The 26,014-nt window shown below is 34.9% G+C and overlaps 1 protein-coding gene and 1 pseudogene across 12 annotated transcripts in view; one reads left to right on the top strand and one right to left on the bottom strand.

Moving 5' to 3' along the window:
- The window catches only part of SLC4A7 (solute carrier family 4 member 7), a 105,439-nt gene that overhangs the window by 53,323 nt on the left and 26,102 nt on the right, over positions 1–26,014 (bottom strand). For 9 of the 12 annotated variants that reach the window (XM_070238992.1, XM_070238996.1, XM_070238993.1 and 6 more), the window contains exons 2-6: positions 13,561–13,642; positions 8,651–8,797; positions 4,659–4,797; positions 3,948–4,108; positions 1,701–1,889 (exon numbers count right to left, since the gene is read on the bottom strand). In XM_070238992.1, coding sequence (XP_070095093.1) covers positions 1,701–1,889; positions 3,948–4,108; positions 4,659–4,797; positions 8,651–8,797; positions 13,561–13,642 — 718 coding nt within the window. The remainder of the gene's footprint in view (positions 1–1,700; positions 1,890–3,947; positions 4,109–4,658; positions 4,798–8,650; positions 8,798–13,560; positions 13,643–26,014) is intronic. The other 3 variants (XM_070238995.1, XM_070238994.1, XM_070238999.1) reach the window with 1 other exon arrangement.
- On the top strand, positions 14,455–15,202 carry LOC138918144 (dnaJ homolog subfamily C member 9 pseudogene; annotated as a pseudogene).

The raw sequence follows: 26,014 nt of genomic DNA, 5'->3' as shown, positions 1-26,014 counted from the left end.
TAACAGAATGCCCACGCTAAAATGGCATTTAAAAGAAAATAGCCATTGTTTTATGATTGAAAGGAACTAAATGATAATTGGAGAATAATCAGGAACCACTGCATGTGACGAATAAAGATTTAATAGGGTCTCTCGGGGTAAATGAACCCATTTAACTAAAGTAAAGAATATACATGACAGATGAAAAGAGAAGTAAAGTGTGATATAAATGACTTGCTTTTAAATTGAACTTAGGTCTATAAGAGATTTCTTTTATTCTTAAGGTTCTTGAAATATACCAAGACATAATTTTAAACATAAAGGCATAAATTTTAAAGATTAAAAAGAGTTTTAACGGTCACATGCTCAGAAGAAATGGACTTAAGTATCTTACACTGAGCTGCAAAAGACTATTAGAGTTAACTTTAGATATATTAAACCCTATCACCTATGGCTATTTGCCTGTAGAACACTTAAAAGCCATGCTATTATTTCAGGGACAGAAAAGCTGAACAGAATGACACTGTGACCCATCCTCCACGTTTCTTCACATTAATCCTCATAAGCCTTGCGTAGTGGTAATAGCTAGAGGCAACAGTGATCTTCATAAGCAACTCCAATCTTTTGCACTTGGGTTTTCCAGAGTCACTGTCATCAGAGCTCTCTAGGGGCCAAAAGAGAACCCCAATGATGCATTCCTCTACTTTAGAAAGAGGAAAGGCAAAACTCCAAGTGTGCCAGCCTTAAGACAGTGAGAGAAGTAAATGGCTAGAAAAACCCTGTCTCCCCATGTCCCACATAACCCACCGCTAGACCGAGAATGAGTGGAGAGCTGGAATATGTATGTCATTCTTAATAGCTTGGAAGACATCAACTAGGTCATCCCTAGCATAAATAGGAACAATCATAAAAACCTTTCACAAACTGTATAAATAAAGGGCTGTGTAATCAGCAAACCAACCAGCAAACACTTGTTAATGCCCAGCAAATAAAGTGTATTTGAGACAAAAATAAAAAACCAGGAAAAATCTAATACAGATAATAAAGGTTCAAACCCAAGTTTCAGAACTTTAAAAAGATTAAACTGAATTTACAGATGATAATTTATGCCTCTTTAATCAATTCTATAAAAATTCTTAAACAAAAACAAAAAAGCAGGAAGGAAAAAAAATTAGGGTTAGGTATAGTGATAGTGTTTAAATATTACAATAGTTAAATGTGCCATTTCAACAGAGTGAATGCTTAATTTTTTCATCGAAATGATTTCTATAGATAATTCTGTCATGTTGTAAAGACATTTTAGATTTTTGTGTGAAGAAGATTAGCCCTGAGCTAACATCTGTTGGCCAATCTTCCTCTTTCTGCTTGAGGAAGACTGTCGCTGAGCTAACACCTGTGCCAATCTTCTGCTATTTTATATGGGATGCCAGCATTGACGAGCGGTGCTGGGTCCGTGCCTGGGATCCAAACTTGCGAACCTCAGGCTGCTGAAGCATAGTGTGTGAACTTAATCACTACGTGACTGGGCCAGCCCCTAGAAATATTTTTAAATGCACAAATAACACTATTATTTGAAAAAAAAGAATAAAAAAGATGATAAAATGACCTATGTAATTATCTGGAAAAAATACCTTTCTTTCCCCAAATGCTAATTGTAACACACTGGAATGCTGTTAAGAGTAGAAGTGTTAGCAAAAATTGGATGCCATAACTTATCTCACCATTCCTTTCAAGCAAGTGAGGGTCAGAATGTTTCTTGCCTATATCTGCAAAAGATCGAACAAGGGGAATCCGACTGGTGAATCTTTTCTCATTCTGATGATGATGTCTCTTCAGAAGAGCTTCTCTGACATTCTCTCTTATGGACTCATCCAACTGGCCAGAGGCTATCATGTTGTCCAACACCATATCTATTCAAAGGAAAAAAATACATCAGTCGTTTTTATTAAATAAACTAATACTTGGATAACTATAACACAGGATAATCTCTAAGTGAAATCTTCCCCCAAAAATAAGATATTTAAATAGCTCTAGAAAGTACTTCTAATATTGAACAAGGTATGCATAAATGTAAACATTATCCAACAAAAATGAACAAATTACAGAGAGATTCTTATTTTAATAAATATCATTATTTATAAAGAGGCTACCATTATACACTAATAGCCTTCCTGTAGTTGAATGTGCTTTCCTGATATGGATGCAACAAATTCTACTAAACTGAATATTCAATAATATTAGCTTTCTAAGAATTTTATTTCTAAGTATTTTATTGCTTCACCTTATATTTTTCGCCAAAACTGTAGATGAGTATCTGGACTCATTCATTCAGTCATTCACTATTTACTGAGTACCTACTATGTGTTGGGAATACAGCAGTCAAGTAGGCAGATCAGTTTCTGCTCTCACCCTTCCAGAGGCAGAAAAACCAATGAGCAAATGAATAGATAAAATATCATGAAGTAGTAAGTTCTAGGAAGATCAATATATCAGGCTGTGAGGTGGGTGTGAGGAATTGGGAGATGGGTGGCAACGCCATTTTATAGATTATTGTGGTGACAGTAATATTGTTAATTTATAAAGTATATATAAATATTTTTAAACAGTGTTACGAACTTGAGATAAGAGTCAAGCTTTCAAACCTATGATAAGATTACTCTGAAAGAAAACTGGAAGGGATCAATTTAGCAGGTAAACTATAACATTAACACAAAGACTACAGGCTACCATAAAAGTGAATGGCAGATTATATAACATTTACTAAAATGTTACATTGTATTATGTGATAACCGCATAGCCAAAGACTCAAATGTCCAAATTCAATATTCCTAACCCCAACTCAATTTTTCAGTCATTTGTATAAGACAAGAAAGTAAAGACTTTGATAATCTGAAGATCTGCAGCTCCTAGTCAAATCAAACAATCTGGAAATATTAAAGTATTTCTAACCCAAAAAATTCTAATTTATGCTTCTCTTGGAGATCAAATACTATAGATTTTTGGGTTTTCCATGGGAGCAACCTATTATGGTAGTCACACTATCAAATTCATTACCAGTGAACCTGATTTTAGTTTTGAGCAATTTTAGTCAATGCTAAACAGCTTTACCATAGCTGTCTTTTTCCACTTTCTACCTCCACATTATCCTTCAGGTTTCTCTCTCTTTCATTTCCATTGCTACTTCCTACCACAGTTCAGGTCACCATCATTTCTTGCTTAGACTATCCTAAGAGAGTAAGTGGCCTACTTGCTTCTAACCTCTTCTTAATCCAAAGCTACCCTACATATTCTTGCCAGAATGATCTTCCCAACACATATGTAGATCACACTACCCTCCAACTTAAAAATCACTGAGAGCCAAAATGCCTACCAATAAAATCCAATTTCTTAACCCAGTAACTCAAGGCTAGTCACAATCCATCTCTAATTTATTTTCCCAACATATCTCCTACTACTATTTAAGAAATCTGTATACTCACATGGAACTGACTTTCCTGAGATTCATACCTGTCTATACCTTCTAGACTTTTTTTCCTTCTCCTCCCCCTTCTTAGAATACTTTCTTTTCTCTTGTACCATCTGCTCCTTGTTCCCATGTGTTCAAATTCTATGAATAAGTTGTACAGTTAATATGTTCTGTGGATCTTCCCCAGATACCTTGGTCTAAAAAATGAAGAAACAAAAAGCTCTTTCCTCTGCGTGTCCAGAGAACAGACTCCACATCTTGCTTATGGCACTAATCATTTTCTCCTTGATACTGTAATGTCTGTCTAATTTAATCTTCTAGACTCCAAACGTATCAAAGACAAAAAGCGTTATTTATATGACCACTCTCATATTGCCCTGAACAGAATGGACGTTCAACCATTACTTGTTAAATCAGTGGTCTAAAATCCCACTTTATTTCCTTATTTAAGTATCTCTAATTTCAGTACAACTTAAATATAAAAAAGTCTATTTGCTATAACCTGCTATTTCATCTAGAGTGCTTGCTCTCATATCCAGCATGACTGTTCCATTTAGGATGCAACTTCTTAGTTCAAAAAGACTGTGCAAAGAGAGAGTTGCCACATAAGGTTTACTCCATCTGTCACCACCATCTTCAACATCCTCTTCAAATTTCAGCCATCTGAAACACATAATATATAAAAATATTTTAGAAATAATGACAAATTCCTCTAATAATACAATACATATAAACTTGTTCTTTTAAAGAGAAACAAAGATCACCACCAACAAAACAAAATTTGGCCACAAACACCTTTTTACAAACTAGGCTAATGGTCTGCAACATCTTTAGTCAGAAGTGACCTTCATAGTTCCTCTTTCTATTCCAGCTATCACAATAAGTCTACAAAAACAAACTTTGGAACTTCGTAGTTTCCACTTCTAATCCTATTTTAAACATAAAATATGCAAGATTTTGACTTTTCAAATTTGTTTCTGTAATTAAAGACATTAAAATCTAGGATAACACAATTCCTTTTGCGTTATGTTAAAGAAGTAAAGATTATTTAAGGAAACAAATTTGAGAATAAAGAGAAAAACTAAAGATAATTTCCAGACATGCACGAGGAAATTCTCTGCTCATCGTTTTAAAGCACAAAATCAACTTTATAGTCTCATTACAAAAAGAAAGCAAGTAAAGCCAAATAAACACTGAGACTCAGTATTATTACCTGGCAGTTTCTTTCCATTCATACTCTTCTCCATCTCTATAACACAGTTCATCCATTTCAGTGAAGAGATCATGGGGAATGTGCTCTTCATCATCATCTTCGGTACCAAGGATGAACTGAACTCTCTGGGATGGTGTGTCTTGACAAAATAAAAAATGTAAATGCACTCAAAATTCTCCTCAATTCATTCAAAGATAAATTCACAGTTTTGAAAGTGAAATGCTTTTGTTATAAAGATATTCCATCAAGACTTTTATTATTCAAAGACTGTACTTCTGGAAGGAAACAAGGACAAACAATCCAGAAAAAAAAGGATAGCACAGAATGATCACCTCCACAGACAAAAAAGAATAATTGTATGTTGAAAATAAACAAGTCAAACTAATCTCATAACTAACTGACGTAAAAACAAACAAAAACAGGCAACATCCAAAAACATGGAACACTATGCTCAGACAGCAATTTCTCTCACTAAAAAATATATGAAAATGTCAGCTAAAATAGAACATTTACAAATACATAATTAATAGGTAGCTAACTCCAAGAGTGAAAAAAGAAAATTCCCAAGTTCCAAAAAATGACAAGGAAACTCAAAGCTAGGGGTATACAGAATCTGACGTTTCCTACTATCATGGAGAGGTAAAACTCTGTCAGCTGAGGTCAGGGAGGTAGAACAAGTCACTGTAAAGATCAGATACCCTACTCGTGGCGTCTGAATTTAAACTATCTATGTGGTGCATGATCCCCAAACATGGAAATTAACATAAATTCTACTCCAGGACAGTTGAAAGCCTAGGGTCCCCAGATAAACACAAAAACAAACAACTATAAGCATCAATTAAAAACGAAATCAAATTCTGTTGAATGTAAGAGAGAAGGTCAAACCCAAAATTTACACCTAAGTAAACAAACCTCCAGGCGCTTGCAGATGCAACGAACAGGGATATTAGAACAAGTTAAAGAGTAGGTTAGAAGGAATTATTAAAGAAGACAGATCTGAGGAAATTAGACAGAATGCATCAATGACAGATAAGAAGACAGAAAACATAAAAGATCAGAAGAAGAAAACTGAACAGGAAAAACTCCAGAAAGAGGAAATAAAAAGAATGGGGGGGAGAGGCAATATAAAAATATATCTGAAAATTTTCCAGTGTGCATAGCACATGGGTCTTCATATTGAAGGAATACCTGAGACCTAAGCAGGACAAACAAGGACATACCATGAGTAAATTTCCTAATGTTTTGAACCTTCCAACATTTAGGTCTTGCACATCTCTTTTGTCAGATTTATTCCCAAGTAATATTTTTGGTGCTACTGTAAGTGGTTTTTATTTCAATTTCTGATCATTCATTGCTACTATACAGAAATATATAGAAATATAATTGATTTTGTATCCTGAAACCTTGTTAAACTCACTGAGTTCTGTAGTTTTGTAGATTGCTTAGGATTTGCTATATATATGATCCTATATCTGTGAATAAAGACAATTTTGCTACTTCTGCAATCTGTATGCTTTTAATGTCTTTCTTGTCTTATTACACTGGCTAGGTACTCCACTATAAGGATGAATTGCTATACTATAAATAATTTTCCTCTAAGCATGCTTTAGCAGCATCTAAGAACGTTCAGTATGTAGGTGGCCCTCACTTTGCACAGTACCATGCTAAATGAAACCTTTGCATATTAGAAGTGTGTCCTCACTTCGCAAGATTTTATCTCAGTTACTGCTTATACTATGATTTTATTTTTATGAGTTCAAAATATTTCTTAATTTCCGCTATGATTGCTTCTTTAACCTATGGGTTATTGAGAAGCATCTTGTTTAATATGCAAATATCTGGGGATTTTTCTTGATATCATTCTAGTTTAATTCTAATGTGGTCAGAGAATATACTTTTAATGTATTTCGATCAATGTATTAAGACTTATTTTATGGCCTAGAATATAATCTATCTTGGTAAATGTTCCATTTACACTTATAAAGAATGTGTATCCTGCTACTGTTGGGTGCAGTGCTCTATGAATGTGAATATCAATTTGATTGATAGTGTTATTCAGGTCCTCTAATCCTTATTGATTTTTTTATTTACTTGTTCTCTCAGTTACTGAAAAAGGGGAGTTAAAATCTCCAACTATAATTAGGGATGTATCACTTTCCTCTTTCGATTTTATCAGTTGTTTCTTCATGTATTTTGAAGCTGTTTATACATGCATATACACTTAGGATTGTTATATCTTGGTTTTAGCAATTTGATTTTTATGCATCTTTGTGTGGTCCTCTTCATGTTTCTTCTCGAGTTTTGCTGAGTTCCTTGGATCCATGACTCCAGAGTTTTTATTAAATTTGGAAATTCTTCAAAAATTATTTCTTCAAATATTATCCCTGCCACCCTCCTTTCTGGCACTCCAATTATACATATGTTAGACTACCTGATACTGCCCTACAAATTACTGATGCTCTATTCATTTTCAATCTTTCTTATCTGTTTCATTTTGGATAGTTTCTATCACTCTATCTTCAAAAATCACTGATCTTTTTTCCATAGCATCAAATCTTTTGTATATTTTTCATTTCAGATATTTTTCATCTCCAGAAGTTCTCTTTGGGGCTTTCTTATATTTTCAATTTCTCTCTTCATCAGAGCTATATTTTCCTCTATCCTCTTGATCATAAAGCATATGTATTATAGTTGCTTTAACATGCTTGTTTTCTAATTCCATCAACCCTGTCATTTCTGGATCTGTTTCTATGGATTTATTTTTCTCTTGGTTATAGCTCATATTTTTCTATTTCTTTATATTTCAAATAATTTGTGGATGTCAGATATTGTGAATTTTACATGGTTGAGTGCCAAATATTACTGTATTTCTTTTAGTAGTGGTATACTTTGTTGTGACATGCAGATACTTGAAATCACTTTAATTCTTTCAAGACCTGCTCTTTTAAGAATTTTTATAGCAGATCCACTGCAACCTTTAGCGTAAAACTACTAAAACCCATTACTAAGGCAATACCCTTCTCAGAACTCTATCCAAAGCCCCGTATGTCACAAGCTCTTCTCATTCTGACTGACGGAAACACATGCTATTCCCAGTCTTAAGTGAAATCCAGGAATTGTTGCTGCTCTTCAAAAAAACTTTCCTTTAGCATAGAACACAACTGCCTACAAGGGTGCAGCTTTGCTAGAATGCACCTATTAGGACTCGTGGTGCACAGACAGCTGTGTGCGCCCATGATATCGCAAAAAAAAACAATGACACCCTATATGTCAACTAAGTGTAATGTCTAAGAATCTTCCTCGGCTACACAGCTATTTTTTTCCAGCTCTCGCCTTTCCCATCCCTCCGGGCCACTTAAATCAGCACTGTCAATGTTTAACATTCTCTTTCCTCTACTATATGCCTTTTCTTCTTCCTGATTTCCTCTATCTATTGGCATATCTATATTTCTATGCTTTCAAACGAAAATCTTGTCCTTCTACAGACAATACTATCAAATCAGAGCACTCTTTTTTGCACAGATAACCAAATAATCTGACTTAGTAATTAAAATCTTCTGGCCAAAAAGTGTGCTTAAAAACGAAAAAAAATTTCAATCTTTTCCAGGAGCTGAGGATTCCAGATATTTGTTCACTGCATACGTAAATAATAAAATACATAAAGAGAAAATATGTAATACAGAAAAGGAAATAAAACCCTACTAAACTGAAGTTTAAGTGCCAAGACTCAACTTTAACAATGCCAAGGCTGGAATACAATGAAGAAAAGCTCCTTACTTCTTTCAGTTATCGCAAGTAGATCTTAACCTATAAACTAAATATTTTTCTTGTAGAAAAAATAGTCTTCCTTCAATTAGGATTTCTCAATACAGACAATATGTCTAAATTATTGCAGACATACAATTTATAAAAGGAAATATTCAATGTTTAAAAAAAAAGCTTTCCAGAAAAGAACTTTAAACAGTTAATGAAGAACCACTATTTTCTCTCACCATAAGAAGGAGATTCCCGTCCATCTTCTTTATCTGATTCTTTATCTTTTCTTCTCCGGTGGTGATGTTTGTGTCCACGATGCCTATGACGCCGACGACTCTCTTTACTAAACGGGACATGAACACCAATATATACAGCTCGATGACCTAGCAAAAGGTTCAAAAACATATTACTGGTTTTCCAAAAGGGAAAAAAGGTATATGAAAATTTACTTGGATTAAAAAAAATTACAAATAAGCTCATACAATCAACAGTGCTACCATCCTGTTACTTCTCTTATTTTAAAGATTTTTATTTTTTTCCGTTTTCTCCCCAAAGCCCCCTGGTACATAGTTGTATATTCTTCATTGTGGGTCCTTCTAGCTGTGGCATGTGGGATGCTGCCTCAGCGTGGTTTGATGAGCAGTGCCATGTCCGCGCCCAGGATTCGAACCAACGAAACACTGGGCCGCCTGCAGCGGAGCGCGCGAACTTAACCACTCGGCCACGGGGCCAGCCCCTACTTCTCTTATTTTACAGAGCACTACACAGAATATTACACCAAGGGCTAATACCATTGACTGATAAATACACTAGATATACAGGTTACTGTTGTAAGCATTAGTTTGTAAGTCTAAAAAGATATTCTGAGAAAGAAGAGTTTGGTCCACCTGAAATCATCAAATACAGACATAAATTTATTCCATCTACATTTTGGCCAACCTAGCTAGTAAAGGTCTTTAAGAGATATGCTTTAATGATGATTAAATACTTCATAATCAATATTCACAAATACATATTTATTAATTTTTAAAGCTTTGAAAATCTCAAATCAGCAAGGTCCAAATTACTGCGGGCTACATTACATGTAAATGGTCCAAACATTCCAATTAACGGGTAGAAATTGTGAGACTAGGGGGAGAAAAGCAATACAGTAAGGTTATGACATACTTTTAAAATAGAAAAAGCTACTGCTGATGTTGCATTATCCTCAATTTGACTTTGATCAACAAAACAGGAAAAGCAGTCTCTGCTTTTGTCCACTAAATGAAACTGAATCAGAGAACTAGACAGCTAGCAGCACTATGGCAAAAACTGAGAGGAATGTACTCGATTTTTTAAACAGTTTAAATGAGCTTCTTATCTAACTTGTGTTCAGTGAAAGGGGTTGTGGACTACAAGTTTATAACTAATTTGCAACTATTCGAAAAACCTTTGGCGTAGAGCTGCTTTCTTGCCCTTATGTACAACATAAAGAAGTTAATATAATGAAATAAGAGCATACTGTAAAGTTAATATGCTGAAATAAGAGCATTAATGACATTCTTTTCCTAATAAATTCCCTAGGAGAGTCAGACAATAAATACCTCAAGAAACCCGAGATCTTCATATTTAGATGAGATTCAAAAAGCATAGTCAATCTTCATTTGCAGATTCTGTATTTGAAGATCTGCCAACTCACTAAAACTTATTTGTAACCCTAAGATCAATACTCTTGGCAATTTCACAGTCATTTATAAACACGCAAAGAGTAGCAAAAAAATTGAGTTAAAAAAGGTAACATTCTGACCTCCTGCTTCAGTTGCCAGTAGTCATGTGCCATGTAACAATGTTTCAGTCAACAAAGGAGAGGCACATGGGATGATGGTGCCATAAGATTAGTGCCATAAAGCCTAGGTGTGTAGTAGGCTATACCATCTAGGTTTGTGTAAGTACAACATATGGCGTCCGCACAAGGACAAAATACCTAGTGACATTCTCAGAAAGTATCCACATCATCAAATGACACATGACTGTACGTTAATATCAGTAATGTAAGCAATTACCTTTTAAATTAAAAGAGGACCAGATCTCTGGAAACACACTGAACTAAAATCATTTGTTTAAATATCTCCCAATACCCTGCACTCTGCTTAGTACATGATAAGTACCAGACAAAAAATTGTAGACATTAGGGGCCAGCCCAGTGGCAGAGCTGTTAAAAAGTTCGCATGTTCTGCTTCAGCAGCCCGGGGTTCACCAGTTGGGATCCCAGGTGTGGACATGGCACCACTTGGCAAGCCATGCTGTGGCAGGCATCCCATATATAATGCAGAGGAAGATGGGCAGGGATGTTAGCTCAGGGCCAGTCTTCCTCAGCAAAAAGAGGAGAATTGGCAGCAGATTTTTCTCAGGGCTAACCTTCCTCAAAAAATAAACAAATAAATAAATAAATTGTAGAAATAAAATATCCATTATTTGAAAAAATTTTACCAGAAAATGCCAAATTTAAAAACCAATTATAGGGGCCGGCCTGGTGGCATAGTGGTTAGGTTTGCACACTCTGCCTCAGCAGCCCAGGGTTCACAGGCACAGACCTACACTGCTCATCAAGTCATGCTACAGCAGCATCCCACATACGAAATAGAGGAAGACTGGCAACAGAGGTTAGCTCAGGGCCAATCTTCCTCATCCCCCAAAAAAAGGGGGTGGAGGGGGTGGCCCTGTGGCCAAGTGGTTAAGTTCACATGCTCTGCTTCAGTGGCCCGAGGTTCAACAGTTTGGATCCTGGCTGCACCTACACACTGCTCATCAGGCGATGTTGTGGTGGTATCCCACACAGAAGAACTAGAATGACTTACAACTAGGATATACAATTATGTACTGGGGCTTTGGGGAGAAAAAAGAAAAAGAAAGAGAGGAAGACTGGCAACAGATCTTAGCTCAGTGCCAATCTTCCTCACCAAAGAAAAGCACAACTTAAAAAAAAAATTATACAATTATACAGGGTCTCTTTTCGGTGTGATGGAATTAGAGAATGGTGATGGTTGCACAACATAGTAAATATACCAAAAAACAATAAATTATACACTTGAAAATAGTGAATTTTATGTTTTGTGAATTATATCTCAATAAGTAAAAAGAAAAACTATAACAAAACTCAATGATCTTACAATTTTATTTTAACGAAACTATTTTCTTCTGAACACAAAAGAAAAGTGGAAATTGAAGAGTCAATTTCTCATCACTGTGCATTGGAAATTACAAAGTTGTTACCCCAATTAGTACTAATGGGTTTTGGCACACAAATCCCAATGCACCAAGATAAAAATAAATTCTATGAGTCTGCAATTTAGAAAGACTAGATAAATAAGAATGTGGTAGAATCCAAAGAACTGGGAGATCAAGCCTTACTGTTTTTTCTGCTTTTATTATTGCCCTCAGTGTTCTGTTATAATTTTTTCTTTCATTCTTCTTTCACTTTACTTTACTCCAAAGGCCTACTCAGTCAAACTCTGAGATAAATTTAATTTCTCCCTCAAACTTGATACTGCAATTTAGATATGTATAAAGCATGCAAAGCTAAGGGCCATGGGGTAACCAAGGGAAGCCGAGGAGCACTGTCAAGCAGCTCTCTTCATATTCTAGGTCACATATACCTGAGGGATGACATTAAATGGTAAGTGATAGATTAAATGCACCATTATATATTTGAATTAATAAAATTATTGCTAAAAATTTTAACTATCGCAGTCCCTGTAATTCACAGAATGTAACCACAAGCTTCTAGGTAACTGAGGTTCTTTCTAGAATCCCTGGTAAGCCTAGATTTTTCAAGTCAACTTTAAAAGACACAGGTTTTTTCACCTCAGAAACTAAATGCGGAAAACACTTGTGTGTCTCTTTTCATCTCCTTTTTAAAACCAAAAGAATAATAGCCCCATATGGTACCAGCTTTCAGAGAAGACTTTAACTTAAGAATGTAGTTCTCAAAAAGACCCAAATATAAGTCTATCAAAACATTTGCCATGAACACCACCTTAATCAAGTGTTCAAGGTTAACCTCACCAATAATAAGTCATGCTGATATCATATGTCCACAGATAGGATACACTGAGAAGAGTATGTATGAGTATGTAAGAGTATGTAAGAGTTTGGTATGCTCCCCAAATATCCATAATCTCAGTCTGTTCCTATAACATTAGCCAAACTCAAACTTAGAGACATTCTACAAAGCATCTAACCACTACTCTTCAAAATATCAAGGTCACGAAAAACAACGAAAGACTGAGAAACTGTCATAGAACAGAGGAGACTAAGGAGACATGACAACTAAATATACTACAGGATTCTGAAGTGTTCAACTGGATCTTGGGGCAGAAAAAAGACATCAGTGGAAAAACTGGTGAAATCCGAATAAAATCTGTAGCTTAGTTAACAGTAATATACCAATGTTAAGTTTTTCATTTTTATAAACTTACGATGGTTATATAAAATGTTAATGTTAGAAAAAGCTGGGTGAAGGGTACATAGGAACACTCTTTACTATCTTTGCAACTCCTATGTAAATCTAAAATTATTTCAAAAGAAAAAGAAAAAAAAGAAACCATTTGCCAGGACTACTTCTGGCTTAGGGAAGATAGATGGGCAAATAACTCTGTAATCGTATGCTGAGGTTATGACAGCAGTTTAAAAGCTGATGTTACAGACCTAGAAAATGAACATTTAGATGACAATTAGTAATAACTGTGGCTTATTAGTCTGGCAATTTAGTTTCCTCATAATACAAATTACCCAGCCTGTTAGAAATGAAAAAAACAAAAGAATTAACTGATTTTAAAACCGGCATTTCAATTTTCCAAGTTAAGTAACGGTAATCATCAGTGAAGTTTGAAAAGCATCCTGAAATCTATGTTATGCCAAAACTTTCAACAAAGAGTAAATAATTAAGGAATGTTCTATTTGCAGGTATGGGTGGTAGTTACATGGGTGTTGGCTGTATTATTATTCTTTAAATTATATTTAGAAAAGAGTTGAACACTCTTCTAAATGCATGCTCTACCTCACAACAACAAAAAATGTTTCAACAAACAGTAGGTAAAACTTCAAGGATACTAACAAACATTCATTAGTAGTTTATCCTCCTAAGCGTTATTTTAAACAAACTTACTTTCTAGTTCTTCTTTTTCAAACTTGGTGTTCACAGTTGAGCTGGTTTTGCCAAGATCAACGACAGCTTCTTCATCGTGACCCTAAAAATAAATTATTCTCATTCAGTCATGAAATCAATATATACTGAGGACCTACTAATAGGCGCATTATTTGAGATAGCAAGATTGCCTTCTTCTCAAAGAAATGATTTCTTATTCTAGCTGACCGCATTCTTTTTAAAGTATGCTTACAGGCTTTTTGGGGTTTTTTTTTAATCCACAGAAGACCATTCAAAAATCTCATATAAGAATGAAGGTGACAAAGATTTTTAATTGGTCTTCTATGCAAGTTACTAGGTAATAGGTAAATATATTCACTTCAACAGAAGGGCCCTTCAGATCAGAAATTAAAGAATCTCTGGGGTGAAGGCAACCCTTAGATGTTAATATAGAATGCTTTCTTTCTGTTCTTTGCTCTTAGGTCCTCTAATTAAAAGGAAACATTGAACTCAGCTATATTGGACTGGACTGAGGTTAAACATAAAATTGTCAAAAATGAGTGCATAGACTTAACATGTAGTACCGCTTTCACTCATACATTAACCAAGAACCACTCAAGGTTATAAGAACTTATTATTTCTCCACAAAGTAAAAGCCATGCCAAAATTTAACCTCTAAGGAGATTCCAGTTTTGAGTTGTGAAAGTCTACCTTTATAATTTTGTTTCCTTCTTCAGCTCAACAAAAAGACTGAACATATTTATTGTAAAATATTACACAGCCTATTTTTAAAAGAATAAAATTTTAGCTTTAACTTCTCAACTTCTAACAATTTTCAAAGGAATATTATAATCATCCTTAACTACCTACTATGAATTTATTATGCACAAGATTCTGTGCCACAGATACAGACAGATGAGCAAATTTCCTTTCCTCAAAGTTTCCAATTTGAACTGTAGCTCACTCTGGACCCTTGCCCAGCACGGGTGTGCTGGAGCTGTGCAATTAGAGTCGGCCTCGCCAAACTTTACCACGGCTAGGCAGCATAAGGCCTCGAACCTTGTCCAACATGACTACCACAAGATGTCCCAACAGGTGCACCCAGAGTGGATGGGCAAGGGTAACAACAAGGAGGACACCACGCACCACTTCCAGTTCCTCAGGGAAGTCTATTCCATTTAAGTGACACAGACTAGAAAGCAGTGTACAATGAGCAGGGAATAGTGGACAAGGATCACTATTCAACCAAGGCCAGGACAAGGAGACATACTGGAGGAGGACATTCGAGGTTTTGAAAAGATAAACAAAGGTCCTGAGGAAGAGGTGGCTGATGTTAAACAGGCCTAACTGAACCTCACAGGTGACATGGATCAGCTCACAGAGTCTGCTGTGTGGGCAGCAGACAGAGGAACCCAGAATATGGAATGTCATTCAGCAAGCCATTCACACCAGAGAGGTCCTGTCCTATAATGCTTTTGTCAAAGAATCAGAGCTAAACATGAATGCAAGGAAAAGAACGGCCCAGGAAGAGGCTAAAGAACAGGACAGGTGCAGGAAGGGCCTGGGGCTTGATGAAGGAGTGGATAGCCTGAAACCAGGCATTCAGGGCAAGCCTTCCAAAGCAGGAGAGGAAAAAAAACTTTCAAGAAAACAAACAATTTAATTAATTCTCCTTGAAGGTCCTCATGCTTTAACTGGTACCTTTGTAGGCAACAGAGACAACTGGAGGTGAAAGAACAACAGTAAAATAATTATATTAACATTAACTACAACATTGTTAATAATACTCCACTGAATATCATTTTTCTAGAAAGAAGTTTTTTTTAATCCATCTAATTATAGTATTTTTCGACTTTTGCAGGAACACAAACTTTCGTCCATTCCTGTCTTCTCTGTGGTTGCTCTTATTGCCCCACATGTCCTCTAGCACTTAGAACATTAACCAGAATGACAAGGAGCGCACTTAGCTTCTGACCACTTTCAATGTCCATGCATAAACCAGAGGACCAGTTTGTTTCAGAAAGGATCAAATAAGAGGTTGAGTAAAATGATCTTTTAAAGTCTCCTCCAACTCTTAATCTAAAATATCACACTTCAGTGTATACAAAAGAGATTCACAAAGGATCAAATAAGAGGTTGAGTAAAATGATCTTTTAAAGTCTCCTCCAACTCTTAATCTAAAATATCACACTTCAGTGTATACAAAAGAGATTCACATATAATTGTCCCCTGCTATCCAAGCTCTCAGTGTCCAGACTCTCATGTCTTAAAACCCAAGAACTAAAGCAATTTGATTAAATTTTCAATAAATTCCCTGCTATCTAAACTCTCACTATTTGCTACCCAAAACTCAGAATCAGACACAGTATGCTAAGAAAATGCAGATCTCTTTCTGAAGGTTAGATATCCAACATATAGAATCAAACAGATTTGGAAAGGTACCCAGATATGACTCTGAAGGACTGGTGTTCAATCTAATATAGGAAACTCAGAGAAGCTAAATGACTGGCTAAGGCTCCTTATGTAAAGGAATGGGAAGAAGGCTGTGTAGACCATGAGACATTTTCATACGATGGACTAAGAAAGAAGACAGACAATAGTATATATGGTTAATCAAACTGCCTCATAGTAGTCATATGCCCTTAGTAATGAGGAAAGGCTAAAGTAGGACACAAATAAACAAAAACACACACATATAAAAGTACAAGAATGAATAATCAATGACTACCATGCATTAAGCATGTCATACTCTAAAATCTTTAGCTTTCCTCCAATGAGCTAATGCCTTTTAGTCCCTAAGCATGCACAGGTACAAAAGACAAGCTGTCTCCTAAATGAAAGATGCCAAAGTTACATTAGCCCAAGAGGGTAGCATACTGTGTATTCTAAAAGGGATTAACTGCTCCCATTCTAAACTATCAGTTAGCCGGAACAACTGCTAAGATAGGAAGCAAAACAATACACTTACTCTCTCACCCCTAAACAAAAAAACCCTTTTATTTCTAAGCAGATATACTTGCATGTTTAGATGTATTAACAACACTAATCAGCTAATACTCAAAAACAGTTTAAATTGGGAAATCTCACAATATTTATTTATTTAAAATATACATACTCTTCGACCGCTAAACATCTATCATAGAAAAATACTTCCAATCTATGCAAAAAAGTGGCATGTTAAAAGAAAAGGATGTCCATCAGCACGTCCTCTCATGGTCCGCCTGGCTTGTTCCCATTAGATACTATCTGTGAAGCCTTAAGTAGTCATTTAACGTAAAGCCAAGTGAGAATATTATTTTATTGTTACTGTTTGGGTTCAACGAGAGAGTTTTCATGTGTAACTTGCAGAATAAAATAGTTAAAATTTTAAAAGTCTAAAGAATTGACAACACTAACATTGTTGAAAACGGAGGTGGGGGAACGTCTGCCTCTCTCCCTTCTCTTGAAAACTTCACCAGCTTTCCAACGACTGTGAAGCATGAATCAGAAAGGCAGTCTGCTATAAATGCAAATATTAAGTAGGCCACACAAATTGGCGAGCTTAACATATTACAAGTAATTCAACAAAGTGTGCAGGGTGCATTTGGCTTTATATTGAAAATCCCTTAGAACAAAGCCATTGCTGTTTCAAGGGGGCAACACATTTAGGAAACAAATATACTTCAGTTCAAAGCCTATCATTTTAGGATAATGCTTTAAGTCATATTTATAAATATAGAGTAAGTTAATAGACTATATAGAGTACATTTTTATTTGTGTTCTTTTTTAAAGTATATACAAAAAATATATTACATATTAAGCATTTGGAAGGCTAAACATCAAATTGCTAGCTCACACTGTCTCACTCTGATGACTGGAAAAACAGGGAAGAACACAGAGATAGACACATAGTGCTTAATTTTTTGGTTGCAACAAACATGTTTTACTTTTAGTAATTTAAAAGAAGAATAAATTCAAATTTCAATGTTAATATGTTAGCTATTTTTAAATTTGCATCTGGAAAAATTCCTTATTTTTTAACTCCAAGAACATACTGGAAAACTAAAAATAGCAACAGCAAAGAGCAACCCCTGACATCAAAATGTTTTCCTTCTTAACCTCAGATGAGTGAATGACAGAAGCCAGTGCTTACAAAGCCTACCTAAAATGAACTAAAGCCAAGGCACCGGGAAAACTCAAATGTACACAAGAATAAAAAGGCACACAAAGTATATCAATACCAGATTGACTCACTCCATCTAGGTAACTATTACAACCACTCTATCACAAAGACAACAGATTTAAGAACTATCCACATAAGATCATAAAGAAAGTTCAAATTATCTGTATATGAAATGACACATGTACAAGGTTATTTATTGCAGCTTGTAATAGGAAAAGACTAGAAACAATCAAAGGGTCCCTTAATAGAGCAATGGCTTATGCACCCAATGGAATACGAAGCCACTGAAAAAAACGAGGACATTCTCTACATACTGGCATGAAAAATATCTAACACCTATTATAAAATGAAATACACACAAGGTAGAGAACCACATAGATAGTATGCTACTTCTTCTAAGTGTAAGAAAGTCCCAGAATAGGATTATTTGAATTTGCATACTGAAACCCTGGAAGGACATACAAGAAAATAGTAAAACTGGTTACCTCTGGTAGTAGAGATAGACATCTGGACTTATTTTTTATACTGCTTTATTTTAACCATGTGAATACAGAGGCAGACTTAAGAAGGCAATCATTTGAAAGCCACTTCACCTATCCATCTTGGTCCTGATCCACAAATAGAGCGTAATCCCACCTGAAAGAGCTGTAGGATGAGACACTAGGTAAAAGTGCATAACCCACAGAAGATGCCCACACTTTTTACAGAATCTGAGTAAGGAAACTATTTCATTTTTCCATAAAAAGGCTTTCTCATCTACCATATAGCTTTAAAACTAGATTAACTAGAGAAGTCTTACAAGTACAGAAACAAATCCCTGCTAATTTCCTAATTAAAACTGATGTGAAGATTTAAAATGCATCCTAAAATAATATTATGATTGACTAGTAGAATTATTCATATGAAATGCAAACATAGTATCTAGGATGAAATGCCAAGATGTTGCAACTAACTTTCATAAAGATCTAAAACTGTATTACTTTAAGAGATTTTATGGTATATTACAAATTCAGACACATCTAGAAAACGTGTTAAAATTCAGCTTTCCTTGTCCCATGCTAGAGATGCTGATTCAATAGGATAAGGTGGAGCCCAAGCATCCAAATTTTTACTAACCTCTCTCTATGATTCTGGTGCACATCAAAGTTTGAACTCCAGGTTAAAGACTTAGGCCCTAAATATTTAAACTGCTCTTCAACAGAGGCTGCTTCATGCCCTTAGTCATTTTAGCAGGCCTTCCTGGGACCGCTCTCACTTCATTCACATTGTTTTAATTCTTCAGAAAATGAAATGTACATTCCAATCCACAATACTATAAAGAAAATACTGTAAAGCTACTATACGCTTTCACTCTAATATAAGAAACTAAATCTATAGTGTTCTACAAGTTGATTTGTAGGCCAGAATATTTTCCCCAAGATGCCTAGGGCAAGCTATCCAAGTATATAAATAATAACAATGCTGTTTCCCCAAAATACAAGTTTTCTCCAAACAACCGCAATTCCCAACCACATCCCCACCTACCACCAGGAGTGGAACTTAAATATTAGAAAAATTTAAATTTATGGGGAAAAAGATTAAGAATAAGGCAATAATCTTTTCTAATCCAGTTAAAGGGAGAAATCATCAATGACTGCTATTTCAGAAAATGAAAAAACCAAAGAACGATATTCATAGTTTCTAAAGAACTCACTTGGCATTTTTCGATCCGTTCATTATTCTAAAATAAGCAGAAGAGACGTAAAAGGTATATGGAAAATCACTGCAAATTTAAAACTGTAAATTTTAAACTCAGGCAATCATGTGATTCCCACAGAAAAAAGTTAAGAGCCTTGGGAAAAATGCTTTGTCACCTGACAGACGGGGAACTGGATAGATTCAGACATCGGAACAAAAAGCTTCAGAAATTTTTATTTCAAATACCATGGTTAAAACTAAAGATAATTTGAGTTTTAAAAAAAAGTTTCAAAGGAAAAAAGTGAAGAAATCAAAGAATGTAAGAGTAACAGAACTCAAAGAGGTAGGAGGCATAAAAACTGGCAAGTCATAGCCTCCAATAATCAAGAGGATTGTTAGAGACACACTTTATTGTCAGACGCTTCCTTACAAGGCACCAAAGTCATGGACAAATGGAAAGCCTCATTAGGATTCTACCTGCAATTATAAATCACAAATGTTTATTACACTATTTCTATGAGGAAAAGCATTCACTCCAAGTTCTACTTCAGTACACACACACCAAAAAGTATACAGGAATTACTTATTTTACGGTTATCAGGTATATATAAACTTATTAATAGAAATTAGGATAATAAAAATCTATTTACAAAACAGGCTTTTTAAAAAATTATCTCAATTTTATTAGTAATTAAAATGTACAGAAAAGCACAGGCATTCTGCACAAAAGGGAAAAAACACACACACAAAGATCCAGTAGATGTTTTTCGGCAAAAGAAGGACCAGTAAGTGTTCTGTGAAGATTCTCCATCTTCAGTCAGCGTAGAGTTAGCATTAGTGGGTATTTTTAGGGTTTTGCTATATTTTTTTCTACTGAAAACCAACAAGAGAGAGCCAGGAAATCCGTCAGCAATATGGTCTGTTTGCCTATTCTTTCCCTGGATAATACCTCTGTTCCCCATGAATCAATGAACCATGAAAGAAGTCTCATTTCCTTAAAGACTAGGAATTAAGGAACTCACCCATTCATTCAACAAATATTTACCGAGTGCATACTACGTGCCGAGCATTAGTTCAGATACTGGGGATACATGAGTGAATGAAAAACTGTAATATAATCCAATGTCCAGCTTATCAGTTAATTTACAGCTAAGATGTGGCTCCAATGATAAGAAAACCAGAGGCAAATGAATTCTCTCTTCCACTCCTAATGAATAAATGAGATCCCACAGATGCATAGGTATGGATAGCTTTTACATTTCCAGTTCGTTTTTCTCATATGCACACCCTGTTCATTTTTCTCATATGCATACATACACACAGAGCTTAGGTGACTTGCTCAAGATCACACTGTTGGTGAAAGAACTGAAATTAAAAGCCAGGTCTCTATAGGGAATTATGTTAAGTGAAATAAGCCAGCAAGAGAAGCATAATCTGTGTATGACTCCACTCATATGAGGAATTTAAAAATGTGGACTAAGAACAGTTTAGTGGATACCAGGGGAAAGGTGGGGTGGGGGGTGGGCACAAAGGGTGAAGTGGTGCACCTACAACACGAATGACAAAAATTAATGTACAAGTGAAATTTCACAAGATTGTAAGCTATCATTAACTCAATTAAAAAAAAAAAGCCAGGTCTTGGGGCTGGCCCCGTGGCCGAGTGGTTAAAGTTCGCGCGCTCAGCTGCAGGCGGCCCAGTGTTTCGTTGGTTCGAATCCTGGGCGCGGACATGGCACTGCTCATCAAGCCACACTGAGGCAGCGTCCCACATGCCACAACTAGAAGGACCCACAACGAAGACTATACAACTATGTACTGGGGGGTGTTGGGGAGAAAAAGGGAAAAAAAATAAAATCTTTAAAAAAAAAAAAAAAAAGATGGAAGTTGACAAAAGAAACCTTTAAAAAAAAAAAAAAAAAGCCAGGTCTCTATAGACTCCCAGTTACACGGATTCTTTATCCACTAGACAACAGACCAAGGTCACTGTAATACATGCTGAGAACACACAGAACATTTTCTTTACAGTATTTATTAAAACTTGTAATTACATATTTACATAACTACTTCCTTAACTGTCTTCTAGCCTGAACAATAAATTCCAGGAGGGGAATCACGTCTGTTGCGTTCACCACTGCATCCTCAGCATCAAGCAGGGCCTGGACCTTGGTAAGTTCTCTGATAAACACTTGCTGAATGTTGAGTATTTCAAAGGACAAGACACTCACCTAAAAATTTATATTGGATCCACTTAAGGACTCCTTATGAACATAATTATAGCTCAAACATAGAAAGGTACTCAATATTTTGAAATGTAATAAATCAGTTTATAAACAAAAAAGCCCAGCATCAACACATGATAAAATCAAAGTTCAATTCACAAGTAGGAGTTCCCAGCAAAATCAAACAAATCTAGTTTTGTTTGAAACAAGTTTTCTAACTACACACATTTTACTAATTCCGCTCATAGTCATTTATCCTGCCTGAAAAAGGAACATCCACAGTTTGTATTTTCTTGGTCAAATGATCAAAAATGAGACATTGATATGCAAAAGGCATAACATTAGAGGGAAAAAAGAGTGTTAAAAGATTATTTAACAATATACTCATGAACCTAGTCTAATATCCTCTTTTTTGACATCTGAGATTTACAAAATCCATTATTAAAACATCATTAGAGGACTCTATCACAAATTAAGTTCTTCGTTATATAAAACATATGGCTATAGTCCAAAAGCAATACTTCCCATAAATTAGGGTTACTAACCATGTAGAGTAATTTCACAGTTGTCATATACTTGAGTTTGGCTGCAAAACATACTTAACCGTTAAGACAAAGTGATTTCTTTCCTCATTATCTTAGCCAACTAGAATTTTTTAAAGTAATATTAACTAACCATAAAACTAATTTTGTAGAATAATAAAGATGCTACAAACATTGCTAACTTTACATAAGGATCTACTCTTTTCAGCAGATGACTTCCATAGCCAAGGACACAGAGGATGATACTATTCTAAGCCAGTGCTAATAAGCCTGACATTTCTTCAAGCTTCACTATTAAACTATGAAAGATTCAAATCTGTTTGTAAATAAAACACAAGATCATAATTAGGTACATACAGGTAACTTCTTCTCCAGGCGAAATCTTTCCATAGTAATATATAAATGCCTTGTTTTTGCTAATGTAACGCAGAAAGTCCCCTGAAGATTCCAGGGACAGTGAGTACATATCTGATTTAGGTCACTGTGCTTTACACAGATGAACTCTTCTAAGTTGCTTTTACGGTACAGCCAATCACTGTCTTCTAAGTTTCCTAATCTTCCAAGCTAATAACTACAACTTATACAGGGTCACAGCGTAAGAGATTTGGAAAGTAATACACACACTTAGTTGTAACTGAAAATACCAGAAGAGGAATGCAGCAATCAGTTTTCAACTGAAAGCTTTCTGTAACATTAGTTCAAAAGAGAGCATACTCTAAGAATATATGTGGATGGATGTATGTGTGTATGTGTATGTGTGTGTGTGTGTGTGTGTGCGTGTGTCTTAGAGAATAAATTTTCAACACAATCAGTTAAATCTAGCCCTTTTACTTAATTTCAGTGAAGATCCAAAGATGTTTTCATCTGAAGAGCATTTTGCTTTTTTGTCATTACTATATACAAACTTATTGCAACTATATTAATAACAGGATTAATAAATCATATTATGCTTTATAATTAGCACTTTAACCAAAAATTAAGTATTCATAAGGATAACAGCTACAAGAGAAGAAGGAAATGAGCAGCACTCCTCCAACTTTTGGACACAAGATCTCTTTACACTTTTTAAAAATTATTGAAGAACTCAAAGGGTTTAACATCTGAACTGATCACATTGGAAGTAAAACTAAGAAAACTTTAAAATATCTAAATTCATTTTAAAAAATAATTAAACTATTACATGTTAACATAAGTAACATTTTAACGAAAAGCAACATTTCCAAAAACAAATTTAGTGAGAAGAATGGCTTTTACAGTTTTGCAAATCTCTAACACCTGACTCAATAAAAGACAACTAGATGCTCATAACTACTTCCTAATCAATCTGATATAACTTATTTGGTTGAATTATATGAAAAAAACCCAGGTTTACACAAATGCTCTGTTGGAAAAGGGAAGAGTGCTTTAATACTCTCTTCAGGTAACCGTGGATATTCCTCTTTGATCCTTCACCAAACTGAACAAGCAGTCATTTTTAAAGGTTAATTTGGAAAGAGGAATCCGAAACTACTTCACATGAATGTTTTGTACATTGTTATACTGAAATCCATTGGTCTACCATGCACTTTGAATGGATCTCTCACCCATCTGTAAAAGCTGTATTCACTGGGTGTTAGAGCTTTTCCAAATTTCACATTTCATTATACAATAAAAAAAAAAAAAATCACACTTGTTAATATCATCAAATAATCTCACTAGTTAGGTTTGAGTGTTGAGAAACTGTCGAAGTCAGGTTAGTAGACACAAGTTTTCCAAAATTCTAATTTTTTCATGAAAGTTAGACTTACTATCATTGGTAACAAATACTAATAGTTGTTTTTCTTGAAGTGACAAGCTCACTTCATTTCTTTGAGGAAACAGCTGTCAAATGTCAAGTCTGAATCATCATAGTTAGTCTGTCAGTTGTTCTTTCAAGTAAAAATGGTGTTCTGTGAAAAAAGCAACTAGTTGAGCTCACAATTCAAGCCATCACATCAATGCTTTTTCTCCAGACAAGCACCGTACTTTGGTAATTAGCAGAAATGTTTTTATACATACTTCCTATTTTGTCATTCAGAATACTAAAGTCACATGTACTCAAAGTCTCAAATTTAATAAAATAATTATTACTTTTTACTGCTTCATCAAAGACATTAAGTGAAAATTTTTGTTTTTTTTTTAAACTGAGAGTGCCTACTAGTGCTGTTTGGTGCCTCTGCCTTGTTTTGTGCTAAGGCACCAGCAGTTTCACCCATCACTGCTTCTGCACCATCAGCACAAATTTCACTACACTTTGAAAAAGGGAAATAACATCTTAGCATTATTACGAAAATAGTTTTGACCTTGCAGACCCCCTGAAAGGATCTCAGGGACTAGCCGGGGTTCACGGATAGCACTTTGAGAACTACTGTAAAAGACTATAGGTTTAAAATACAGAATTGAAGAGTTGTGGATGAATTATATTCTTTTTATTTCCTCTATGATGTTGTTTGTTCGATGAATATTTTAATGTGTACAGAAAGAAGATTAAAAAGTATTACTTTGTTATTCTGGCTTTCTAGAAGACAATAAAAACATTTCCTGAGTACCTATTATGTGCCAAAACTATGCTAAACACCATCATATATATTATTATATGGCACATTTAATCTTCAGATATTTCATTTAATCCTCTTATCTCTTACTAAAGCTCAGAGAGGTTAAATCACTTCTCCAAAGTCACAGAGCTAATAAGCAGTAGGTTTACAATTCAAACCCAGCCTTACTCAGTCCACGCTTTTCCTCTACTCCAACCATGTAAAATGAAATTTAAGGAAAAAAGCTTCCAACTATAGTGGATTAAGATAAAATTCTAACTGAACATGAATGACTAAAACAGAATGTCTACCAAATTCACATAAAATGTAATCTAAATTAAATTAAAAATGTGCTCTTTGGATAGACAAATTTGCTTCCTGGTACCATCAAAGTCTGTAAAAGCAAATAAATGATATTTTCTATAGAAAGAACTATATCCCAAAAGTAAAGTCTTACTATCAGCTAATCCTGGAGAATTCACTGATGACGTGACCCAGATAAATAACAAAATAAGAAATTTAAAACTGAAATAATATGTCAAACAGGAAAAATACTTTGTTTTAATCTTCCACTGCTCTATATGAGACCACAGATACCAGGTGAAAGACACGCGATAGGCTTCAAATACAACTAAAGCTTCTAGTTCATTAAACTTCTCTAAGAATCTGAAACCTCAAGGACATCAAGAGTTATAATAAAGCATATAATTAATCATATTTTTAAAATCTTCAACCTTTCTATAATTTATACTTGGTAAATGAACATATATCTGAAGAAATAAATAGAAAAGATATGTTATTCGCTGACTTTAAAAAACTTCTCCAAACATCGAGCCCAGAATGAAGCTCCTCTGCAAACAATCAGGTTCAATACCAGTTTCTACAATGACCTCTTGAAATTTACCTCCTGGAGGAAATCTTGGCCCTCACCACTAGTATTTAAGAGCTTAACCTCTGGGTCCGGCATGTCTCCCCCACTGGATTATAAAGGCCCTGAGCAACTGGATTTAGGCAGAATGGAGGAAAGAAAAGTGAAGAGGCCACAGAGGGAAAAAAAGGAATCAGATGCATACAAATTTTTAATTTCCCGAATTTCAAAACAAAATGTTATTCTTCATCAAAACACAAAAGATTCATTTCTCCAACGTGTTTACCTGTTGTGACACTATCCTGGGCACTACTAAACGAATATTCAAATAAAATTTTTAAAATCAAGTTTTACAGATTAAAGAGAAAGTTAAATAAGTTTTAGTCTACTAGTTTCTTGATAAAATAAGGTATTAACAACATAAAAGCACAAGAATTTTAATCTGGCTAGTT

Source organism: Equus caballus, chromosome 16 (genome assembly GCF_041296265.1).
Source record: "Equus caballus isolate H_3958 breed thoroughbred chromosome 16, TB-T2T, whole genome shotgun sequence".
Lineage (NCBI taxonomy): Eukaryota > Metazoa > Chordata > Mammalia > Perissodactyla > Equidae > Equus > Equus caballus.
This window is presented reverse-complemented; position numbering and strand designations above follow the sequence as displayed.